This window comes from Varanus komodoensis, unplaced genomic scaffold (assembly GCF_004798865.1).
Source record: "Varanus komodoensis strain SLA01 unplaced genomic scaffold, ASM479886v1 scaffold33, whole genome shotgun sequence".
NCBI lineage: Eukaryota > Metazoa > Chordata > Lepidosauria > Squamata > Varanidae > Varanus > Varanus komodoensis.
In genome coordinates, this window is record NW_025335817.1 from 3,050,382 (window position 1) to 3,067,899 (window position 17,518).

Below are 17,518 nucleotides of genomic sequence, written 5' to 3' on the forward strand. Positions count from 1 at the left end.
ATGGCAGACTGCCTCCGCAGTTTTACAGACTTGGAAGAACTCGACGAGACGGAGCTGTACATGTGCCACAAATGCAAGAAGAAGCAGAAGTCCACCAAGAAGTTCTGGATTCAGAAGCTACCCAAGGTGAGGAGGCATCCGAACAGAACCGCCAGTGTCCAGCCACTGTTCCCAGCCATGGTTGTGGGTGTGACCTGGGGCTGCAGAACGGCTCCTCTAGTTTTTGTCTCACTCCTTCTTAACGCCTGTGCACAAACCGCTCCATCTCCAGAAGCCGTGCTCTGCTCTCACAGGTTCTGTGGCGTGAACGCTCCTTCTGCGCTGCCTTGTTGCTCCCCGCCAGCCCCCCAGGTGGGCGTATGCGGTTGGGCCTCTCCCGAGGGCCCACGTGCCACCCGCGCTCTGGCAGAGCTGCCTCCTTTCCCCTGTTGCTGCGCAGCCGCCCTCCTCCCCCTCACTTTCGGCTCCGGAAGACGATCGGGTGGCTTCCTCGGGGGAAGGCTGCCAGGGACTGTCGACGGCTTGAGTGTGAAGCTGCACATTTTCCTGTTTCCAGTGGAGGCGCCAGAGGTTGGATTTTGTAGCACCTCTCCGTTAAGGAACCTCCGCCATAACCTCTTGGCTTGTGTGCCTCCTTTAACACTTCAGGTGCTGTGTCTACACCTGAAGCGCTTTCACTGGACAGCCTATTTGCGGAACAAAGTGGACACGTTCGTCGAATTCCCCCTGAGAGGCCTAGACATGAAGTGTTACCTGCTGGAGGTACAGTGACCCTCACGAGGAATAGCCCCTGGGAGGGCCCGGGCGCTGGTGCAGTCTCAGTTCCTCTCTCTGTTTGTCCCCCTGCCCCTTCCCCCCTGCAGCCCGAGAACAGTGGCCCCGAGAGCTGCCTGTATGACCTTGCGGCTGTGGTGGTGCACCACGGATCAGGGTGAGTACGGTCGCGCGCCCGAGAGGGTGCCGAGGGGCTGCCTCGCCTTTGCGATTAGTTCGAAGACCCCTGGGCTCTCCCCCAGGAGGCTGGCAGGAGGCAGGGGGTGGGTCTCTCGCTCACCGCAGGCATCATGGCAGGGGAGAAGATCGGGATTTGCTTTATTTTATCTTGGTAAATGAGAATGGAGCAATTGTAGAAAGTGCCCCCCTCAGAATTGCTTCAGATCATTCTGGGAAGGCTGGGACACCCCCCACCCCACCCCAAGGAACACCCCGTGCAGCCAGTTCTTGCCTGCTGCTTCAGTGGGAGGCGTTATCCTGAAGGTCCCGAAATTCCCTCTGGAGGACACAGGAGGGTAGACGGCACGTGCCGGGGAATGTGAGGAAGCTTGGCACGGTGCTGGCTTTTCACACAGGTCTGAGCCGGTACGAATCTACAGGTGAGGTTGTCAGTGTCCCCCCTGCTTCTCCAGAGTCCTTGGTATAATTCCGCCTTTCCTCTTAAAATCAGGAATGAGAAGCAGAGCTTTTGCTGAAGGCCTTGGTCTGAACAGCAGACCGACGTGCTGGCCTTGCGCGCTTCTTCGGACCCCTTGGCGAGAAGTGTAGTGTTTGGAAAGAGCTTGTACCGGAGGGTGCTTTTGCTGTCGGTTGGCTTTCCGTGGGGCTAGGCAGCTGGCTGGGCCCGAGGTTCCCCGTGGTTCTCCTCCTGTTCTCACGCGATGTCTGGTCATGTTCTCAGGGTGGGCTCCGGCCATTATACGGCATACGCAACTCACGAGGGCCGCTGGTTCCATTTCAACGACAGCACCGTCACGCTGACGGACGAGGAGACGGTGGTGAAAGCCAAGGCCTACATCCTTTTCTACGTGGACCGACAGGCCAGACCTGGATCTGATAAACTTTAATACCTCTTCCTGCCCTTTGCCTATCAAGTCCACGGGACAAAACATTTCCAATCCTCCACAGATACTTGATCCAAGACTCTTGATTTCATTGTGCACTTTTCAAATTTTTCTCGTGGGTTCTAGTTTTACTTTGTTGGTAGTAGCATTTGATTTGTTAAAAGATGGACACAAACTAACTTGGTTGTTAGTGATACCCGAAAAAAACCTCAGCAGATACTGATTCGCTGCTTTAACTCAAATTTTATATATAGTTTCAAGAGCTACTTTAGTGGTTTGACTTTTATATATGAATATTCCAGTTTGCTTTCTAAAGGCACATCTACATCAGCGAAACTTGAATCCTTTCAGTAAGCACAATTGTGTACTCAATTATGAAAAAGTTTTCTCAGCTATTATGCAAGACCTCTTTCCCTTAAGATCAAGGTGTTATAAATATCGGTCGTGCCCTGAGTGCACGACCTGTGGACAGATTTTTGGCTGCCTGTTCAAAAAAAAAGGATGAAATGTCGTCTTGTTAAGGGGGCCATGTAACTGCTGCTACAGTTCTCCATGGAGTCTGCTCTCGTTCAGTGTTCCCCATGCGTTAGCAACTGGCTGTCTTGTTAGCAGTAGCAGGCGATTCGAAATTTAACAGGCAACCTTGCCAAAGGTTAGAGCCAGCCCCTGACAAGCGGAAGCCCATTAGCACGGCGGGGAGGCGGGGGTCGTCTTTCCTCCCTTCCCTTCTGCGGTCCTGTGGAGTTCTTGAAGTGTTGCAGAGCGTGTCCTTGCTCTTTAGGACAGATGTTGAGCGGTTCGGGTCCACGGAGAGAATCCTTCCCCTCCCCGTTGCTCTGATGGAACTGAATCCATCAGTGGAATTGCCGCGTCCACTCCAGCACAGTGACTAAGCTACCAGAAAACCTCAGGAAACGTGACTTTGGTAGACTTTCCTCTCGATGAGTGTATAGAATCATTTCTTGAATGTGCTGGACGCTCCTTTCTGGAGGCAGAATGGGATGTATAAAAATTCCGTTCAGGCAGCATCACGCGAGCAGAAATTCTGGGCGGCTGTAAATCTGGCCCGGCCAGTGCAGGGCTGCGGGGCGAGGTGTGCCCCGGGCCAGCCTTAGCACGGGGTGGCGCTCCCGGTTGGGAGGTGTGCCACCCCCTCGTCTGCTTGTCTCAGTTCTGCGTTTCCCGTGGCATCTCTTTGCCTTGTGTCTCATGGGCGACGGGTGAGGCTGCCGCCAGCTGGGACAACTTGCAGAGATTGCAGTCCCGCGGCGTTCTTTTGCTTTCTGTGGGCCGCAATGAAAGCTGATCTGTGCGGGTGTTGCTGGCTGTTTTGAGGAGCGAGAAACTGGCCGCTTCCGGCTGTGCCCGTGTGATTTACACCAAGCTGGTGTCCTTGCCTGCCCGTCCCTCGCAGAGTACTCTGCAGTGCTGGACTGAAAGAGTCCTCTGGTTCTGCTCTTGCCATCTAGGCCAGCAATTTTGTTGGGTAGGACTAGAGGAAAGCGGATGCCCCCGTCTTGAATGTTGCTTTCAGAGATGCAGATTGCCGAAGGTTCTGCTGTTGAGGTTGGCCTGGAGCCCTGAATTGCTCTTTGTTTAATCTACAAGGCAGATGGGAAGCATCCAACCAAAGATCTGCACCAGAATGAATGGCCCCCCTTCCAACGGAGGTTCAGAAAATCAAGTCAATGTGGTAGCCACCACCGCAAAGAAAAGTGGCGGCGCCCAGAGCTACCCCTCCGTCGTCTCCTTGCTTCGCTGCCCCCTCCGGGTTCCTGCAGTGGGGTCCTTCCCGGGACACGGTGTGGGCTCTTTTTGGAATGTGGTGCTGTCGGTGCGACGCGTTTCCTTGCTGGTTCGGCTCCAGAAGCGAGTTACAATGGGAGCCCAGGCACATGGGCCTGGGACAGAGGAGCCCTTTCTCAAGCTGACCCCCGCCCTGCCCCCACGAACACACCCATGGGCGGCAGTGTAATCGGTGAGTTGTGGCAACACACGTTATTCTCTTCCTGGCGGAGATTTGCTTATCCACTGGATTCTACTCAGTGAGTTGTGTCAAAGTGACAGATTTGAAGCAGTCTCGGTGTGTGCTGCACCCGAAGGAGTATTGGATTTTTAACCCTTTTTCTATAGCTTCTGTTGAAATAGGAAAGCGAAGGGAATCCCCCCCTTCCTTTCTGCCAAATGAGCTGCTAGGCTTCGCACTGCCACGCCTGGAAAGCCCTTGGCGGGAACATGCAGCACCGCGGCTGAGCACACAGGTGCGCTCTGAGAAAGCACCGGCTCCCCTGTATTAGGCGCTCCCTTCTGGCCCTCTGTATGCCCTCTGCACCCCAACGCCTGCAGCCCCTGAAGGCGCAGTGCCCCCTCCAGAGGTGCTCAGACTGTCGAGCTGTCCGTGGGCCCAGGCTCTGCTGTCGTGCAAAGAGTCGCTGGTTCCAAAAAGACACCTCCGCAAAGGTAAGGTGCAGCCAGATGCTAAGGCGCTCGTGGCGGCCGGCTGGAAACAGCTGCGTGGTGGTGTCCCTCCCAGGTCCGTGTTTGTCTCCCTCCCGCGCTCACCTGTCTGCTGACCACCTGTCGTCCCGGTGTGCCATAGATGTGATTGTTTGCTTGCTGTTCAAACCTGGTCTGTAAGCCTCCTCGCCTGGCCCCGCCGAGCGCTTCTCTTTGCCGCGAGCGCCGTGGGCCTTACATTGCTCCCTCTGGAAAACCTGCCATTAAAGTCTTTTCTTCTCTCTGTGCTGGATGTGCTAATTGAGGGTCAAGAGCCGCTTCTCCTGGGTATTGAGGCTGCGTGGTTTCTGGAAGAGGGGCTCAGCTGCTGGGGGCAGAAAAGACCTGCCCTCCCCAGGCAAGCGGTATGGGGCTGCGGCACACGCACGGGGGCCAAGCTGTGTTTTGTGCTTATGCTCTGGCTGGATCTGGCCAACACCGCGTGTTGAATAGGCCCAGCTGCTGGATCCTCCTCGGTGGACAGAGCACAAGGCTGCATTGAGTCTCTTCTGGGACAGCGGCTGCCTGTGTGCCATGGGCCTGCTCAGGCATATCGTTTGGGACGGCTGGATGGAGCGTTCCTCCAGAGCCAGCGCTGCCGGCACCCATCCTGCCTTCTCTCTGTCAGGCTTCCTTTGTTGCAGAGCGTTCTCAAAAGCACAGGTTACCACCAGCCCTGGGGACCGGGTGGGACTATTTGAGGCGGCACCTAGCTGGAAAGGAATGGGGAAAGGGGTTGCCCAGAGACCCGGGCCACCCAATCCAGCACTGTGACTAAGAAGGGGCCTTGGAGCCTGCACGGTCTGCTCGGAAGGGAGGCGCTGCGGGGTCAGGACTGCCTCCGTTCTCTACCCGGCTGCGGCTCGTAGGGGTTTCAGAGCAGCGCGGGCTGCCTCCAGGAAGGAAATGCCCCTCCTGGCCCAGCAGACACGCTCTCCTGCTCGCCCTGCTCAGCTAGCAGTGACCAGTGCAGTGCTCTGCAGCCAGGATCCCTGCCGTTCCCGCTGCAGCTGATGGAGTACTTCCCTCCCATTGGGTCTGTTCTGCCAACGTCACCAACCATTCTCAAAATGCCCCATGGGCCGTGAGCATCGCTCAGAGCCTTATGTGTTTCACAGGATCACAAAGCCACTAGCTCCCTAACAGCGTGCTAAACAAGCACAAATCGGCTCCGAACAACACACACAAGCTCAGAGGCAAATAAATCCTTTTAAGGCAAGATTCGATTAAACTAAGCCATTTTGTCCCCAGTGTAGCCATTCCAAGGGGAGAAGCAGCTGCGGCTGCAACCAGCCTCCCCGTGATCCTTGCCCTTTTTTGAAACGTCCTTCCCAGCTGCTGACCAAAATAACCTCCGTTCCTCTCCATATTTGTGCAAGACACCAAGAGTGCCTCGGGAGCAGGTCGGGCCTCCTCGCTGCGGCATGCTGCTCTTAACTCCTGCAGTCACGGCGATGCACATCACGCAGCTCAACTGGGAGTGCCTGCTGCACATTTTCTCCTTTCTGGACAAGAACAGCAGGAAGAGCTTGGCGCAGACGTGCCAACGGCTGCTCAGGGTGTTTCAGGACCCCTCGCTGTGGCATCTGCTGCAGTTCCACTCGCCTGCCGAGCTCACCAAGGGTAACTTCGTGCTGGGACCAGCCTTGCGCCACCTTTCCATCTGCTGGCATTCCAGCCAAGTCAAAGTGTGCAACGTTGAGGACTGGATGAAGAACACGTTACAGAAGGATATTTGCAACGTACACAAGCACATAGTCAATGACTTTTTACTCCAGGTTTGCAACAGGTAAGTTCCTGAGCTGCTGTGAAATTGCATTGGTGGGTTGCGGAAGAGGTGGGACTTGGGTTGGCTGCAATAGGGCTGACGAGTACGAGGCTTGTTGATTCCTTCTAAATTTATTTGGAGTTAAAAGTGCTTTGCTTCAGAGTTCTAGTACCTTTGTATAATGTACATTTTAAATACTCTGAAGGCCTTGTAGCTTAAACTGCCATTCCCAGTTTTTCATTTCTAAGGAATTTTTCTTCAGCTACTTTTAAGATGAAAAATCCAGCATAGCAGCTTTCTGAAGGGCAAGTTATGGACTCGTCTAATCCCACGGAGTTTCCAGTGCTATGCAGCACAGCTGCCCTGCCATTCCAAGCATTTTTCAGGCAGATTTTCTTGCTTCACAGCTAAAGGCACATGCTTTTAGCCATCCTCCTCCTGTTTCTCATCAGGAAGTTTAACTATTTCATGGGCCTGAACAGAGTTAAAGAGAAATGGGTACAAACCAATCACAACTACTGTGAAGTTGTGCTTGTTGTTACCCTCCCGTGACTTGCCTGTATCCACCCCAACAAATCTTTACCAATAACCTTATTTTGCAAATAGTCAGAAATACACAGCACAAGCTTGATGGCTTTCTTCTTGTTGTGCACGGCGGAATCAACCTTCGATGTATTAATTGTGTGTCTAGTGCATATAAAAATCGTATAGTTCTTGGGTAGAGTGGGCTTAAAAAGAGATGCATCTTTCGCTCAGGAGAGAGATGCATGAAACAATTCTCCCATAATGAAGGCCCGTCTAACTAGTTTAACATTCAGTCTGCTTAAGGAATTGGGTCAATATGCTGGGTAAGTTAGAAGGAAAAGCAAAAGAACTTGTGTGCAAGTTTTGCAGCAAGTGCCTTAAGGCATCACCTGTCTAGACTAGTGTGTTACGTAGATAGGAGCCAGAATTTGGAAAAGCTAAGCGTGGGCTAACTCAGCTATGCAAAGTTCCTCTTTGGGCATTTGAGTTCAGACAGATGGCCTTTGTTCTCAACTTCTAAATTAACCTTCAGTGCTTCTGCTTTCAGGTGTCCAAACTTGGTGTCTTTGAAGCTCTCCGGATGCGGCCATGTCACCGACAGTTACATTGCGTTGCTTCTCAAGAGGTGCTCCTGCCTCAAAACTCTTCAGCTGGAAAACTGTGTCCAGATTACCGACCAGACGCTAGAAGCTGTAATTCTCCATGCCAACTCCTTACAGACTCTGCATGTGGACTTTTGTAGGAACGTAACCCAAGCTGGTTTGCAGCAGGTCTGCAGAAAGCATCCCTCAATAATTCTAAAAGCAGAAAGAAGTGCAAACATGCTCCCAGACAAAAACCCAGGTGGCTGGGCATCCGAGAAAGCATTCAAGAAACTGCTGTGGCACTAGCTCAGTGCAGCTACAGCAACCAGCACAAGGTAAGAGAACTGGTACCTGGAAACTTGCCTATAAAAACTAAAACATGGGAAGGGCAAAGTCCCGCTCTTAAGGATCCGGCAGTATGACTGTCAAAAATGGGTGATACCAGATTTTGGATATAGCTAGAAAAGTTTGAAGAGTCAGAGTTTTGATCCAGTTTCCCAGCTCGCAAGGAATGTTTATGATGAGAGGGTGCTTCATTTTCATAGGTCATGCAGAGTTTTTTTAAGTAATACCTTGCGTAACCAAAGCTTGTTCAACACGATCAAGAAACTATTCCCAACAATGTGACACAAGCAAATTATGTTCTCTTTATGAAAGCTTCTTTGTTCAAGTCATGTTGGACTTTTGACCAGGTGCTGAAATTCCAACAGGAGGATCATCTCCAAGCTACAAAGAACGGGGCCTGCTGCAACTCACAGTAGCTTTAACCTCGGTGCCAGTGCATTACTTTCTTCAAGTCATGTTGTTCAGTCAAATGAAAGATGCATTTTAAGTGCAATTATCCCAGCTGGGTTTATCTTAGCAGACATCCACTGCCAGAGGTCCAGTAATACTGTTCTGCGCTATGATCCATGTTATGGCAGAAGCCTGCCATACCTTACTGCCACTTAACCCTTCTGGGATGGGTAGAGAAAGAGAGCTATCACAAGCTGTGTCTTCATTGTTACTCCATCCAAAAGGGCAAAACATCTTGGAATTCTTTCTTAGAGTGCTCTAAGTTAGATTTTATGTGCAGGATTCAAGAAGGCTGAGTAGCGCCTACATGCTCTGTAGAACTTTGTATACTCCAAGTTGCGAGACAAAATGCTCTTTTTTATCGCTGTTGGATGTTTTATGTAGGCTCTGACGGGAATGAGTTCCATGCCTCCCATGATGTGAATGGGTGTAAGTGGCTCCTTCCAGATAGGGCCCTGCTCGCCGTACCTGGTTTCAACCGTTAAAATGATGTCGGCAAGCTAATGGGACCAGGAGTGACTCACCCAGCTGCAGCTCCCAAATAAAGATAATACGGTAAATGGAAGCTTGGCATGGCAAGTGGCAGTTCTCAGTCAGCTCTGCTGCAAATACTCAAGAATCACTGAGAAACCGCTCGTCAGTTCTTGAATTTGCTTTATTTTCTCTGCATAAGGAACCCTGCACAGGCATTTCAAATTAAAACAAAAATAAATATATGAATATTCATGTAAAGCTGTCCTTTCTAATGAACAATTATACACAATGTACAACTCTTCATGTTCACTGGGAGGGCTTATCAGTGTACCATTCCCAACAAAAAATGTACCGGAAAGGCTCCATGCAAACTTATCAAAAGTGAACAAAAAATTGGGGGGGAAAGGGAAAAAAAAAATACCTTACTGTTCTCACTTTTTTGTATTTTTGTTTACAGTCACAAAAAATAAACACACCTAAGTTCTGTTACATTTAGAGTAACTAAAAAGGTGGCCACTGTTTTATGTTTCTAAAACGTCTGTGGTTACCATACAGTGGTGTCAACATGGAAGTCTGACATCGGGCACGATCTGAGAAAGGAAGATGATCACCGGCCACAGAGTTAATAATCTGTGTCCGAGCCCTCGGCATTGTCCACGTTTCGGGACAGCATGTAATTGTCCATATCAATAGACCTGCAGTTGTTGATTGCATAGCGCAAGCGCTCGGCCATGATTAGCTGGCTGGAGTAGGGGGGGAGCCTCAGCTGAAAGAAACACGTCTGTGAGGTAGGCAAGCTGTCGTAAGGCTGCGGAGAGAGAGGCGAGAGAAAAGGGGCAGCTGCTGTTAGCTAGCCAGGCAAAGGGTGTCACAGGCGCTTCCCGCGAACAAGGGTGCCTTTCTCTCAGTGGGAGACGCAGCTAGTCAGGCTGGGGTTTTTCCAGCCTTCCCAGAGTGCTCGGGACCTTCAAAGCTCAAGGGGCGGCTCCACAGGCCCTCCTCCTCCTCCGCCTGGTCTTCTCCTGCCATCGCCCCCGACTCAAGAGGCTGCAGGGAAGGCAAGTGGCAAGCAGGGTATGGGTTTTCAACCACCTACACGGTGGGTCGCTCTTCTCCAGCCTCACTTTGCTTGGGGCAGGATGAGAGGCGCACCCCCTAACTTCTCCTGACCCTTTCCTAGTTTGAAGGGGCTTCCGTCCCTCCTCACAGTGCACAGAGATTTCCTTCCCCAGGTGATGCCTGGGCTGTTCCCTCCCCACCACCTTGCACAGACCAGTGCTGGGACCTAGTGTCAGCCCCGCTGGCCTCCCCCCACACCATCCGCGTCTCACTTCCCTAAACCAGGAAATAGGACCGAGAGCTCCCATGGGCTGCCAGGATTAGGGAGCGGCCCATTACCGTTCTTTGTGGATTAATAAGGTGATGGTGGGGGGGGGGTCCACAGGTGGGAACTACTAAGCAGGCAGGGCCACCACGTTTTTGGGATGGTCCTGTACAGCAGTCCCTACATAAACATCACTTTTTAAGCTTCTCTTGGGAACTTGTTTCAAGTCCAGCATAAAGGAGCTTCTGCTCCAGTGCAGGATTAGCAGCCAGAGAAGCGTCTAAATGAGCCAGAGGAGGAGGGTGCACTCCCCTGAACTCACATCTCAGCTAGCTTCAGCCCCCGCTCCCTACTACGCATGTCCCTTTTCCCGCTGGCTTCTACCACGGGATGAGTGGGGCCAGACAGCATGCAAAACAAACAAGAACTGGCACCTTACCCTATCGACCTTCATTATTTGGAAACGCTGAGAGATATCAGCTGTGTTGGCTGGCAGGCGAGTTCTTCCCGAGACAAATCTCATGAAAAGGACACGCTCCTCGTTGGAAAACTCCTCGAGAGTGTGCCAGAACCACTGGACCAGCTGGTGCTGCTCATCCACCTCCCGGTACCGTACAACCTTCTTCAGGACGTCGACGGAGATCTCTGGCATCCCGCAGACCATCTGCTCCAGCTGCTTGGCGGTGAGCAGGGAGAGCAGCGGCACCGGGACAATCCACGACATCCCCTCGCGCACAGCAGCCACCTGCAAGGCGTGGGGAGGGGCCTCGTGATGCCCTCGGCCTGAGGGAGGCGGACGCCCCTTCGTTCCTGTCGCCAGCCCTGGCGCGCCCGCCCTGTGCCCCCTCTGACCCAGCGGTGAGGCTTCTCCCCGGGACGGTTTCACAGGGCCAGGCGAGTGGCCGATGCAGCTGCGCAGGCGCGGGCCGAGTGCAGGGCGATGCCACACATGCCAGACGGTTAGCACTTCTTTCTGCCTAAATGTGCACAGTGCACATTAGACCTGGGCCTGGCTGCCCCCAACTGGCCTACACAGGTAAAGTCAGCAAGAGAGCGCGTTCCCACAGAAAGGTCTTGCACGGCTCAGGAAATCAGAGCCATCCAGGCACACGCAATCGGGCACCTCCTTTAACCGCAACACATGCTGAGATCAACCCCCACCTCGCACTCTACCTGGGACACTCACCTGGCGGTCTATCTCGTGGAGTCGGTACTCGATGGCTCTTTCCACATATTCCTTCCGGTTTGAAAAGGTGAGTGGGATGCTGTTCCCACCAGGGATTATGGGAACCATCTTCCCATCTGCACTCTGGCCAACGAAAGAATCTAGAGGAATCATCTAGCAAAAAGAACACACACCGCTTGAGCCCTTTGATTGTGATAAACTTTAAGAAGTAGGTACTTCGTTGTCCTTTCACTGCTACACTTGTGCATGAGAGTCCAGCTACACATTTTCACTGTTGTATTACAGCAATACAACTGTGGAACCAGCTGCCTGGAGAGGTGGGGGGCTCTCCCACACTGAAGGCATTCAAGAAGAAACTGGGCAGTCACCTGGGGTTGGACCTGATGGCCTTCATGGCCCCTTCCAACTCTGCTCTTCTAGAATTCTAGGATTTCTCACATTTCTAAGTTTCACAAGATGTTTTTCGTAGAACTACAGATGGCTACTGTTGGACTATCCCACAAAAGGCACCGTAAGTAGCAGGGTCCCCGAGTCACGCATCCTGCCACAGGACAGCACCCTGGGGGCCACGGCGGCAGCGGCATCCCCTCAGCAGACTCTGCCCTCAGGAAGCCGCGGGACTCACCTCGTGGAAATTCTCCTCTGTAATCCCGCTGTCTTCAATGTGAAGAATGCTGTTCAGGGTTTGCACATAGAGAAGATCCACCTCTTCTAGGTCTTCCAGAGTGAGAGGGATGCAGCAGAGCTGCTTCCAGACCATGGGGGCCAAGTGGAGGTCGAGGGGCTTCTTGGTGCGGATGGCCACCCCCATCAGAATGCCCAGGAACTTGAACTGCATCAGGTGCTCGTCTAAGCAGGCGGAAGGGTTGAAGAGGAACCTGGGGGGACGCAGGGGAGAGGGTTGCACACAGCCTGCAAGACTGGACAGGTGCCGCCAAGCACCCTGCTGGAGCTCAGCGTCACAGAGTAAAGCCCGGCCTGCCTGGACCCCAAATGGCGCCCCTCTAACTATCCAGGTAATTCCACTAACAGTAAAGGCTGCTTCAGCTGGTCTGCCTCAGAGTCGGGGCTTGCGAAACCTTTTCAGAGGAAAGGTCTCGGCACGCACCTGTCTCTGTTGTAGCCGACTTCAGCCGTTGCATTTGGGGAAGGAATCAGGAGGTCGACGACGCCAGTTTCAAGCTCCTTGGGGATTAGGGAAAAAATGTTTCACGTGTTACAAAGTATGGCACACAACATGGTTCCATAAGCTCAGCAGTAACAGAGCGCTATACCGACGAACTTCTGGGGAAGTGGGGTGGGGCTGGGGGCTCCGCCGCTGCCTTCAAAATGCTCTAAAATTGGCTTCCTAATAGCAATGTCTGTGGTGAGCTGCCCAGACAGCCTTGGGGCTGATGGGGCGGCCTCCCAATCAAATAAACCAAATAAATAAAAGACCACGGAACGGCTCCTCAAGGGAAGGTGCAGTTCTGCTGCACTCGTTCCCCGAGACAAGCATGGTGGCAGGCCAAAGACGCTTGGGGGCAGCAAGACCCCCAGGAAAAGGCTGGAGCCATCAACCTCGCGAGTCGTAGGGTTCAGGTACCTGGCACATCTCTGTAATGGTGTCGTCAAAGACGCCCCCGGCATCATCAGCGCCCTCTCCCACCAATTTCACTTTCCAGGCACGAGAAGGCAGACGAAGGTCTGATGCATTCAGCTTCACCACTTGTCTTGCAATTTGAACAAAAATAGGCTTACATTTCCGACCTCTTTGGAGAGAAAGAAGAAAACGTCAGCCACACTCACAGCAGACACCGTCGCTGCAGGACATATGCCGATATTCCCCACTACCGGAAGGTGGTGCTCGTCCTTCCCACTTCACTTGAAAGAGCTCAAAGTGCTGACCTGGTGGAGATCCTCTTGACTGTTATCTGCGGCCCGTAGTTCTTCCCCTGCACCATGGTCTTCCCTATGGAGCGAACCATGGGGAGCGTGTAGACCCTCGGTGCCAGCAGCGGCCGCAGCTGCCCTTGGACAATGCCCCAGGTGCCCGCATTGTAGTGGGACGTGCTGTTCTGTAAGAGGGGGAGGGGGTGGCGTGCGTGAGACCCGCTTCCGTGGCCGGACCCGGCTGGAGCCCTTCCCTCAAACCTGTCAGGTGCTCCTGGGACAGCTGGGGTGTCGGTGCAGTGCAGAGTGGGCATCGAGGTCTCCTCAGTGCCCACCGGCTTTGGCTCCTCCCAACTTTGGTTCCCGAACACTTAAAATATTTTCCTATTGGCAGCTGCGAGGGCTGAAAGCCAAGTGGGAGCCTCTTCTTTGGCCACCTTGCCCACCCAGGAACACCGGCTGGGCCTAGGAGTCCCCCCCACAGAAGCGGCGAGCTGCCCGGCCCACGGCAGCTGACACATGGAGGAAAGGTACCTGGCTGTTGGGACTGAGGTTCAGCAGCCTCCACGAGGAATACATGAGATCCGAAAAATGGTACAGCAGCCGGAGCCTCGCCCGGACCGTGTGGATGCTCACTTCCTTCAGGGTGCTGTACTGAGGCGGGAGGGTATCTGGCAAGCCAAGCTGCAGCGGCACCGACACACCTGCCAAGAGAGCGGGGGGGGGGGGGGGAGCAGACAGGTGAGGCCCTGCAGGCACGAACCACGTTTGGCAAGAGGGGGAGCAGCTCTTCACGGGACGGGAAAAGCAGACGAGCAGCCACGGACGGTCAGGGGGAGCATCTTGTACCCAAGCATGACTCAGACTTCTGCAACATACGAACCCCGGCCTGTGACCTCTGCCACCAACCGTTACGCCCTCCTGCTCCACAACTGTTATCTGTAAGCTACCCCGAGAGCACCAGCCAGCGGCTGGCAGAGCAGCAGAATCCCTCCTCCCACCACCCACGGCTGCCACTGCTGCCCCCTACAGGACGTGAAGGCGCTGCTGCAAGCAGAGCCTTTCCTGCAAACCCCTCTTGCCCTGCAGGTGCCTGGATTGACCCCCACAGCCCCAAGAGCTGCAGAGGGAAGAGACTTGGAGCTCAGATAAATTCTGCACGGAAGACCGGCTGAAGCCGATGAGCCAAGTTCTGGCCCAAGGGGGGACGAGTAAAGCAGCCTTCAGCTGCTGGGGGGAGAGGACTTTAGCTGGCCCCTCGTTACCTGGCGCTCGCGGGGGAACGGGTGGCGCCGTCCACGCTGCGCTGTGGCATCGTCCCGCTGAGATCTGCCGGATGCTTTTCCCTTGCAGGAAAGTAATTAGGGTCGGCTCTCGAACATGGTTGGTGTGGCCCAGTCCAAGCTAGGAAGAGTTAACAGAGGCGAGGAGGAGGAGGGCTTGTGCGACCATCCTGTGAATGAGCCGCGATTCATCACGGGACACTCCCGGGAGCTGGAAGTGTGGGTCGGGGACACAAGCGCTGGCGTGCCGCCCCTTGCGCCAGGCCTCAGCTTTGGACGTGGGGGCGAGAGAAGGCAGTCTGGCTCACTCCAGCGGCCCCGGGGACAGGGCTGGGGAATGAGGTGGCGGCAGTGAACCTGAATGCCCAGCGGTTAACTGAGAACGGTGACCTCCCTCCTCAAAGCCGAGCTGCTGCCTGGAACGAGGCCGGGGTTCCACCAACCTGCCCTTCTGAGTTGCTCCCCCAGGCGTACACGTCCCCCGAGGAGGTCAGGGCGAGGGTGTGCTCTGCTCCCACAGCCACGTCTTCAACGGAGACTCCAGACAAGGCCGGAACTTGCTGCGGCCGGTTGTGGTTGCGGGCTCTCCCCTCGGGCAGGCCGATCAGCCGGTCTGCAACCAGGCAAGGGCCCCGTCAGGGATGCAGCAAAGGGCAGGAGACGCGCCGCCGGGCAGGCTGCCTGGAAGGCCTGCGGCTGACACCTCCCCGCACCGCTGCCGGCTGGGAATGGCATATGAGCAGCAGGGCCCGGCTTCCCTGCCTCACCCAGCTGTGCTAAACTGAAAGGTGGTTTCCAGAGGAGAACTGGCTCCCATGAGTGGGCCGGGCTGAGACCCCCCGTGTCCCTTCTTTCTGAGGCTCAATCTGCCTGGGCTGCATCCAGAGTTGGGCACATGCAACGGGGTTGCTGAAAGCAGACTTGCTCACCCACTTTTCTTCAGGGCAGCTCCCTGAAAGCACTTTTGCTGAAAGGGGGGGGGGGGACTACGCTGCAAGGGCTCCTCAAAACTTGGCAGAGGCTGCCTCCTGGGGGTACACGGGAAATTTTGCAGTGCTGAGGAAACTCCAACGATGCTTACCCTGCCCAAATGTATACACGTGTCCATCTTTCGTCAAAGCAACTGAAAACTGGGTTCCACATGCAACTTTTTTGATTCCAATTCCACAAAGGATATCTACTTTCTATGAAAAGGAGGAAAAAAGCTAAATATCACTGCCCTATAAAGATGGTTCACAATGAAAACGCAAACAGAATAAACTGATGGCTGATGCTTATACATCAAACTGTACTACAGTTAGAGACCATTTGGCAGATATTGATTCCTGTCAGAATGCCAGGTAACACGGGCACATCCTTCTTCCCAAAGGGAAAGCCAGCGCTTTGGGCACAGAGGTGGCTCACTTGCGCCCATCTCATCCCAACTCTATCAGTGCGAGGACAAGCAGGGCAGTGGCACCGTCTGTTTACAACAAGAGCGCAGGGCACAACCCTGCGATGGCAGACAGCTGCCAATGCTGCACTTTATGCTTAAGCAGCAAGCAATTCAGTGAAGCCGCAAATGAAAAGCAGCATTAGCCACTGCCCCGCGGCCCTCCTTAGCCTCTCGTCTGGATAAAGCTCTGAGCCTGTGTGTCTGCGCTGTTACGAGGAATTGTTAGCCCAGTTCTAAACATCTGGAAGCAGGCCCTGCTACTTTCATTGTGATTTACTTCTGAGAAAACATGAAAGGGACAAGGCTGTTCAGCTAGCTATCACCAGCGCTATCACTGTAACGATATAAAAGAGAGCATCGACCAACCCAAGAGTACTGCCCACAGAAGGGGAAATCGAGCAGATCATCAGAGTACACGCCGAGAGAGGAGAGGTTCTGCAGAAGATGCTCACCTGGGGTGAGGACTTTGCGGTGGAGTTTCCCAAGCCCAGCTTCCCATAGTCTCCATCGCCAAATGCCCAAACCATGGAGCCATCCGTGGACACAACTATGGTGTGGTTCAGTCCGCAAGCAACCTAGATTTGGGAAGTCACATTCGCATTAAATTTCTGCCCCAAACAAACCCCTGCAGGCCTCCGAGAGCTTCGACCTGATACATTAAGATTCCCCACGGGCAGGTAGGTGGTCATCTCCTGACTCAAGGGTACAGTGTGCAGAAAAATGGGTGTGGCTTAATTCAAATCGGAACCCTTCAAATTCCACCTGGAATTGGGGAGGGGACATTCCGTGCTTTCCGAAGGTGCTTGAAAAAGATCTCGTGGGGAGATGGGGCCCACGCACAAGGGAGCATCACACGAATCAAGCCAGACCTCTCCAATCTGGTAGCCCTCCAGCGCCGTCACTCTTTCGGGAAGCTTCTTGTTGGAGGTGTTTCCGAGTCCCAGGCGGCCGTAGTCACCATTGCCAAAGGTAAACAGCTTGCCATCTGCAGTCACCACTGCCGAGTGCTTGAAGCCACAAGACATCTGCAAAGGCAGGAGGAGCAAAAGACCGCTGCAAAGGCCATTCCTACCAGTCTTCGTTATGCCTGTAACTCAGGCTCAAGACCAGCATCCCCAGACACAACAGGGAAAGCCCTCTTGGCTCCAAACTCCAGAGCCCCGCTGCTCTGCAGATGAGCAACTGCCCTGATTCTGGGTAAGGGTTCCATGTTTCCAGCTTCCCCAGGAGCACTGAGCCCCACCTGAGGTTGGCCAATGCACTTCAAGGGCGGGCAGCAAGCTCATTAACGCACAGCAAAGTTGGACGGGGGTCGCGCTGCCCCTCACAGCAGCCCAGTGCCCCATCTGCTCCATCAGTACTTTTGGACTGCTTTGCAGCAGAAAAAACTCTCAGATGCAGCTCCTGGCATACGAGCTGGCTTGTGAGCATCATCTGCATTCTTCACAAAGCAAGGGTGAACTCTTATACGCTCAGGCTGCGCTGGGCTGTCCGTGGTGCCGTGCGTGTCTCTGTCCCGGGTGCCACCGCCAAGGGGCCCTCCCAGGTAAGGCCTCTCTGCTCCATCAGACTATGCAAGGAAGCGTTTTCCCCACCTGCACCACTTCCTCCCCTTGCAGAGCCTCGATCTGCCTCGGTCGGCGCTGCCGGTCGCTGTTGCCGTGGCCCAGCTTGCCGTAGTCTCCATCCCCCCAGCTGAACACTTCGCCACTCTCGGTCAGCGCCATGGAGTGCCCGTCAGACCCACACGACGTCACCAGCTGGGTTACGACGAAGCCTGCAGCGAGAGCCGGAGAGGAGCGGTGACGCGAGGTGCCCGTGGTTCGTCCAGCCCAAGGCTGCCAAGACCAGGCGAGTGCGGCAGTCAGAGCTCTGGCGCGCCCCCTGGTGTGCCGACTGTGCGCAGTGCGGGAGCCGGGGGGCTGCTCTCCAGCACAG

At 54.3% G+C, this 17,518-nt stretch overlaps 3 protein-coding genes across 14 annotated transcripts in view; 2 read left to right on the forward strand and 1 right to left on the reverse strand.

The window, feature by feature from the left end:
* The window catches only part of USP3 (ubiquitin specific peptidase 3), a 31,058-nt gene extending 26,480 nt beyond the window's left edge, over window positions 1–4,578 (forward strand). For 4 of the 5 annotated variants that reach the window (XM_044438649.1, XM_044438652.1, XM_044438653.1 and 1 more), the window contains 4 exons: window positions 8–126; window positions 649–762; window positions 864–931; window positions 1,676–4,578. In XM_044438649.1, the coding sequence (XP_044294584.1) occupies window positions 8–126; window positions 649–762; window positions 864–931; window positions 1,676–1,841 (467 nt within the window). In that variant the 3' untranslated portion in view covers window positions 1,842–4,578. The remainder of the gene's footprint in view (window positions 1–7; window positions 127–648; window positions 763–863; window positions 932–1,675) is intronic. The other variant, XM_044438650.1, reaches the window with a different exon arrangement.
* Window positions 4,579–4,724: 146 nt separating this feature from the next.
* On the forward strand, window positions 4,725–8,738 carry FBXL22 (F-box and leucine rich repeat protein 22). The gene is made up of 2 exons (XM_044438664.1): window positions 4,725–6,123; window positions 7,175–8,738. Exons 1-2 carry the CDS (start codon window positions 5,759–5,761, stop codon window positions 7,515–7,517), a joined length of 708 nt encoding a protein of 235 aa, XP_044294599.1. The 5' UTR covers window positions 4,725–5,758; the 3' UTR covers window positions 7,518–8,738.
* HERC1 (HECT and RLD domain containing E3 ubiquitin protein ligase family member 1) overlaps window positions 8,644–17,518 on the reverse strand; it is a 78,897-nt gene continuing 70,022 nt past the window's right edge. For all 8 annotated transcript variants that reach the window (XM_044438641.1, XM_044438642.1, XM_044438646.1 and 5 more), the window contains 14 exons: window positions 17,176–17,357; window positions 16,450–16,605; window positions 16,033–16,155; window positions 15,227–15,329; window positions 14,589–14,758; window positions 14,128–14,266; window positions 13,397–13,566; window positions 12,878–13,047; window positions 12,576–12,741; window positions 12,099–12,175; window positions 11,616–11,868; window positions 10,991–11,143; window positions 10,244–10,549; window positions 8,644–9,288 (listed from right to left, as the gene is read on the reverse strand). In XM_044438641.1, the coding sequence (XP_044294576.1) occupies window positions 9,103–9,288; window positions 10,244–10,549; window positions 10,991–11,143; window positions 11,616–11,868; window positions 12,099–12,175; window positions 12,576–12,741; window positions 12,878–13,047; window positions 13,397–13,566; window positions 14,128–14,266; window positions 14,589–14,758; window positions 15,227–15,329; window positions 16,033–16,155; window positions 16,450–16,605; window positions 17,176–17,357 (2,354 nt within the window). In that variant the 3' untranslated portion in view covers window positions 8,644–9,102. The remainder of the gene's footprint in view (window positions 9,289–10,243; window positions 10,550–10,990; window positions 11,144–11,615; window positions 11,869–12,098; window positions 12,176–12,575; window positions 12,742–12,877; window positions 13,048–13,396; window positions 13,567–14,127; window positions 14,267–14,588; window positions 14,759–15,226; window positions 15,330–16,032; window positions 16,156–16,449; window positions 16,606–17,175; window positions 17,358–17,518) is intronic.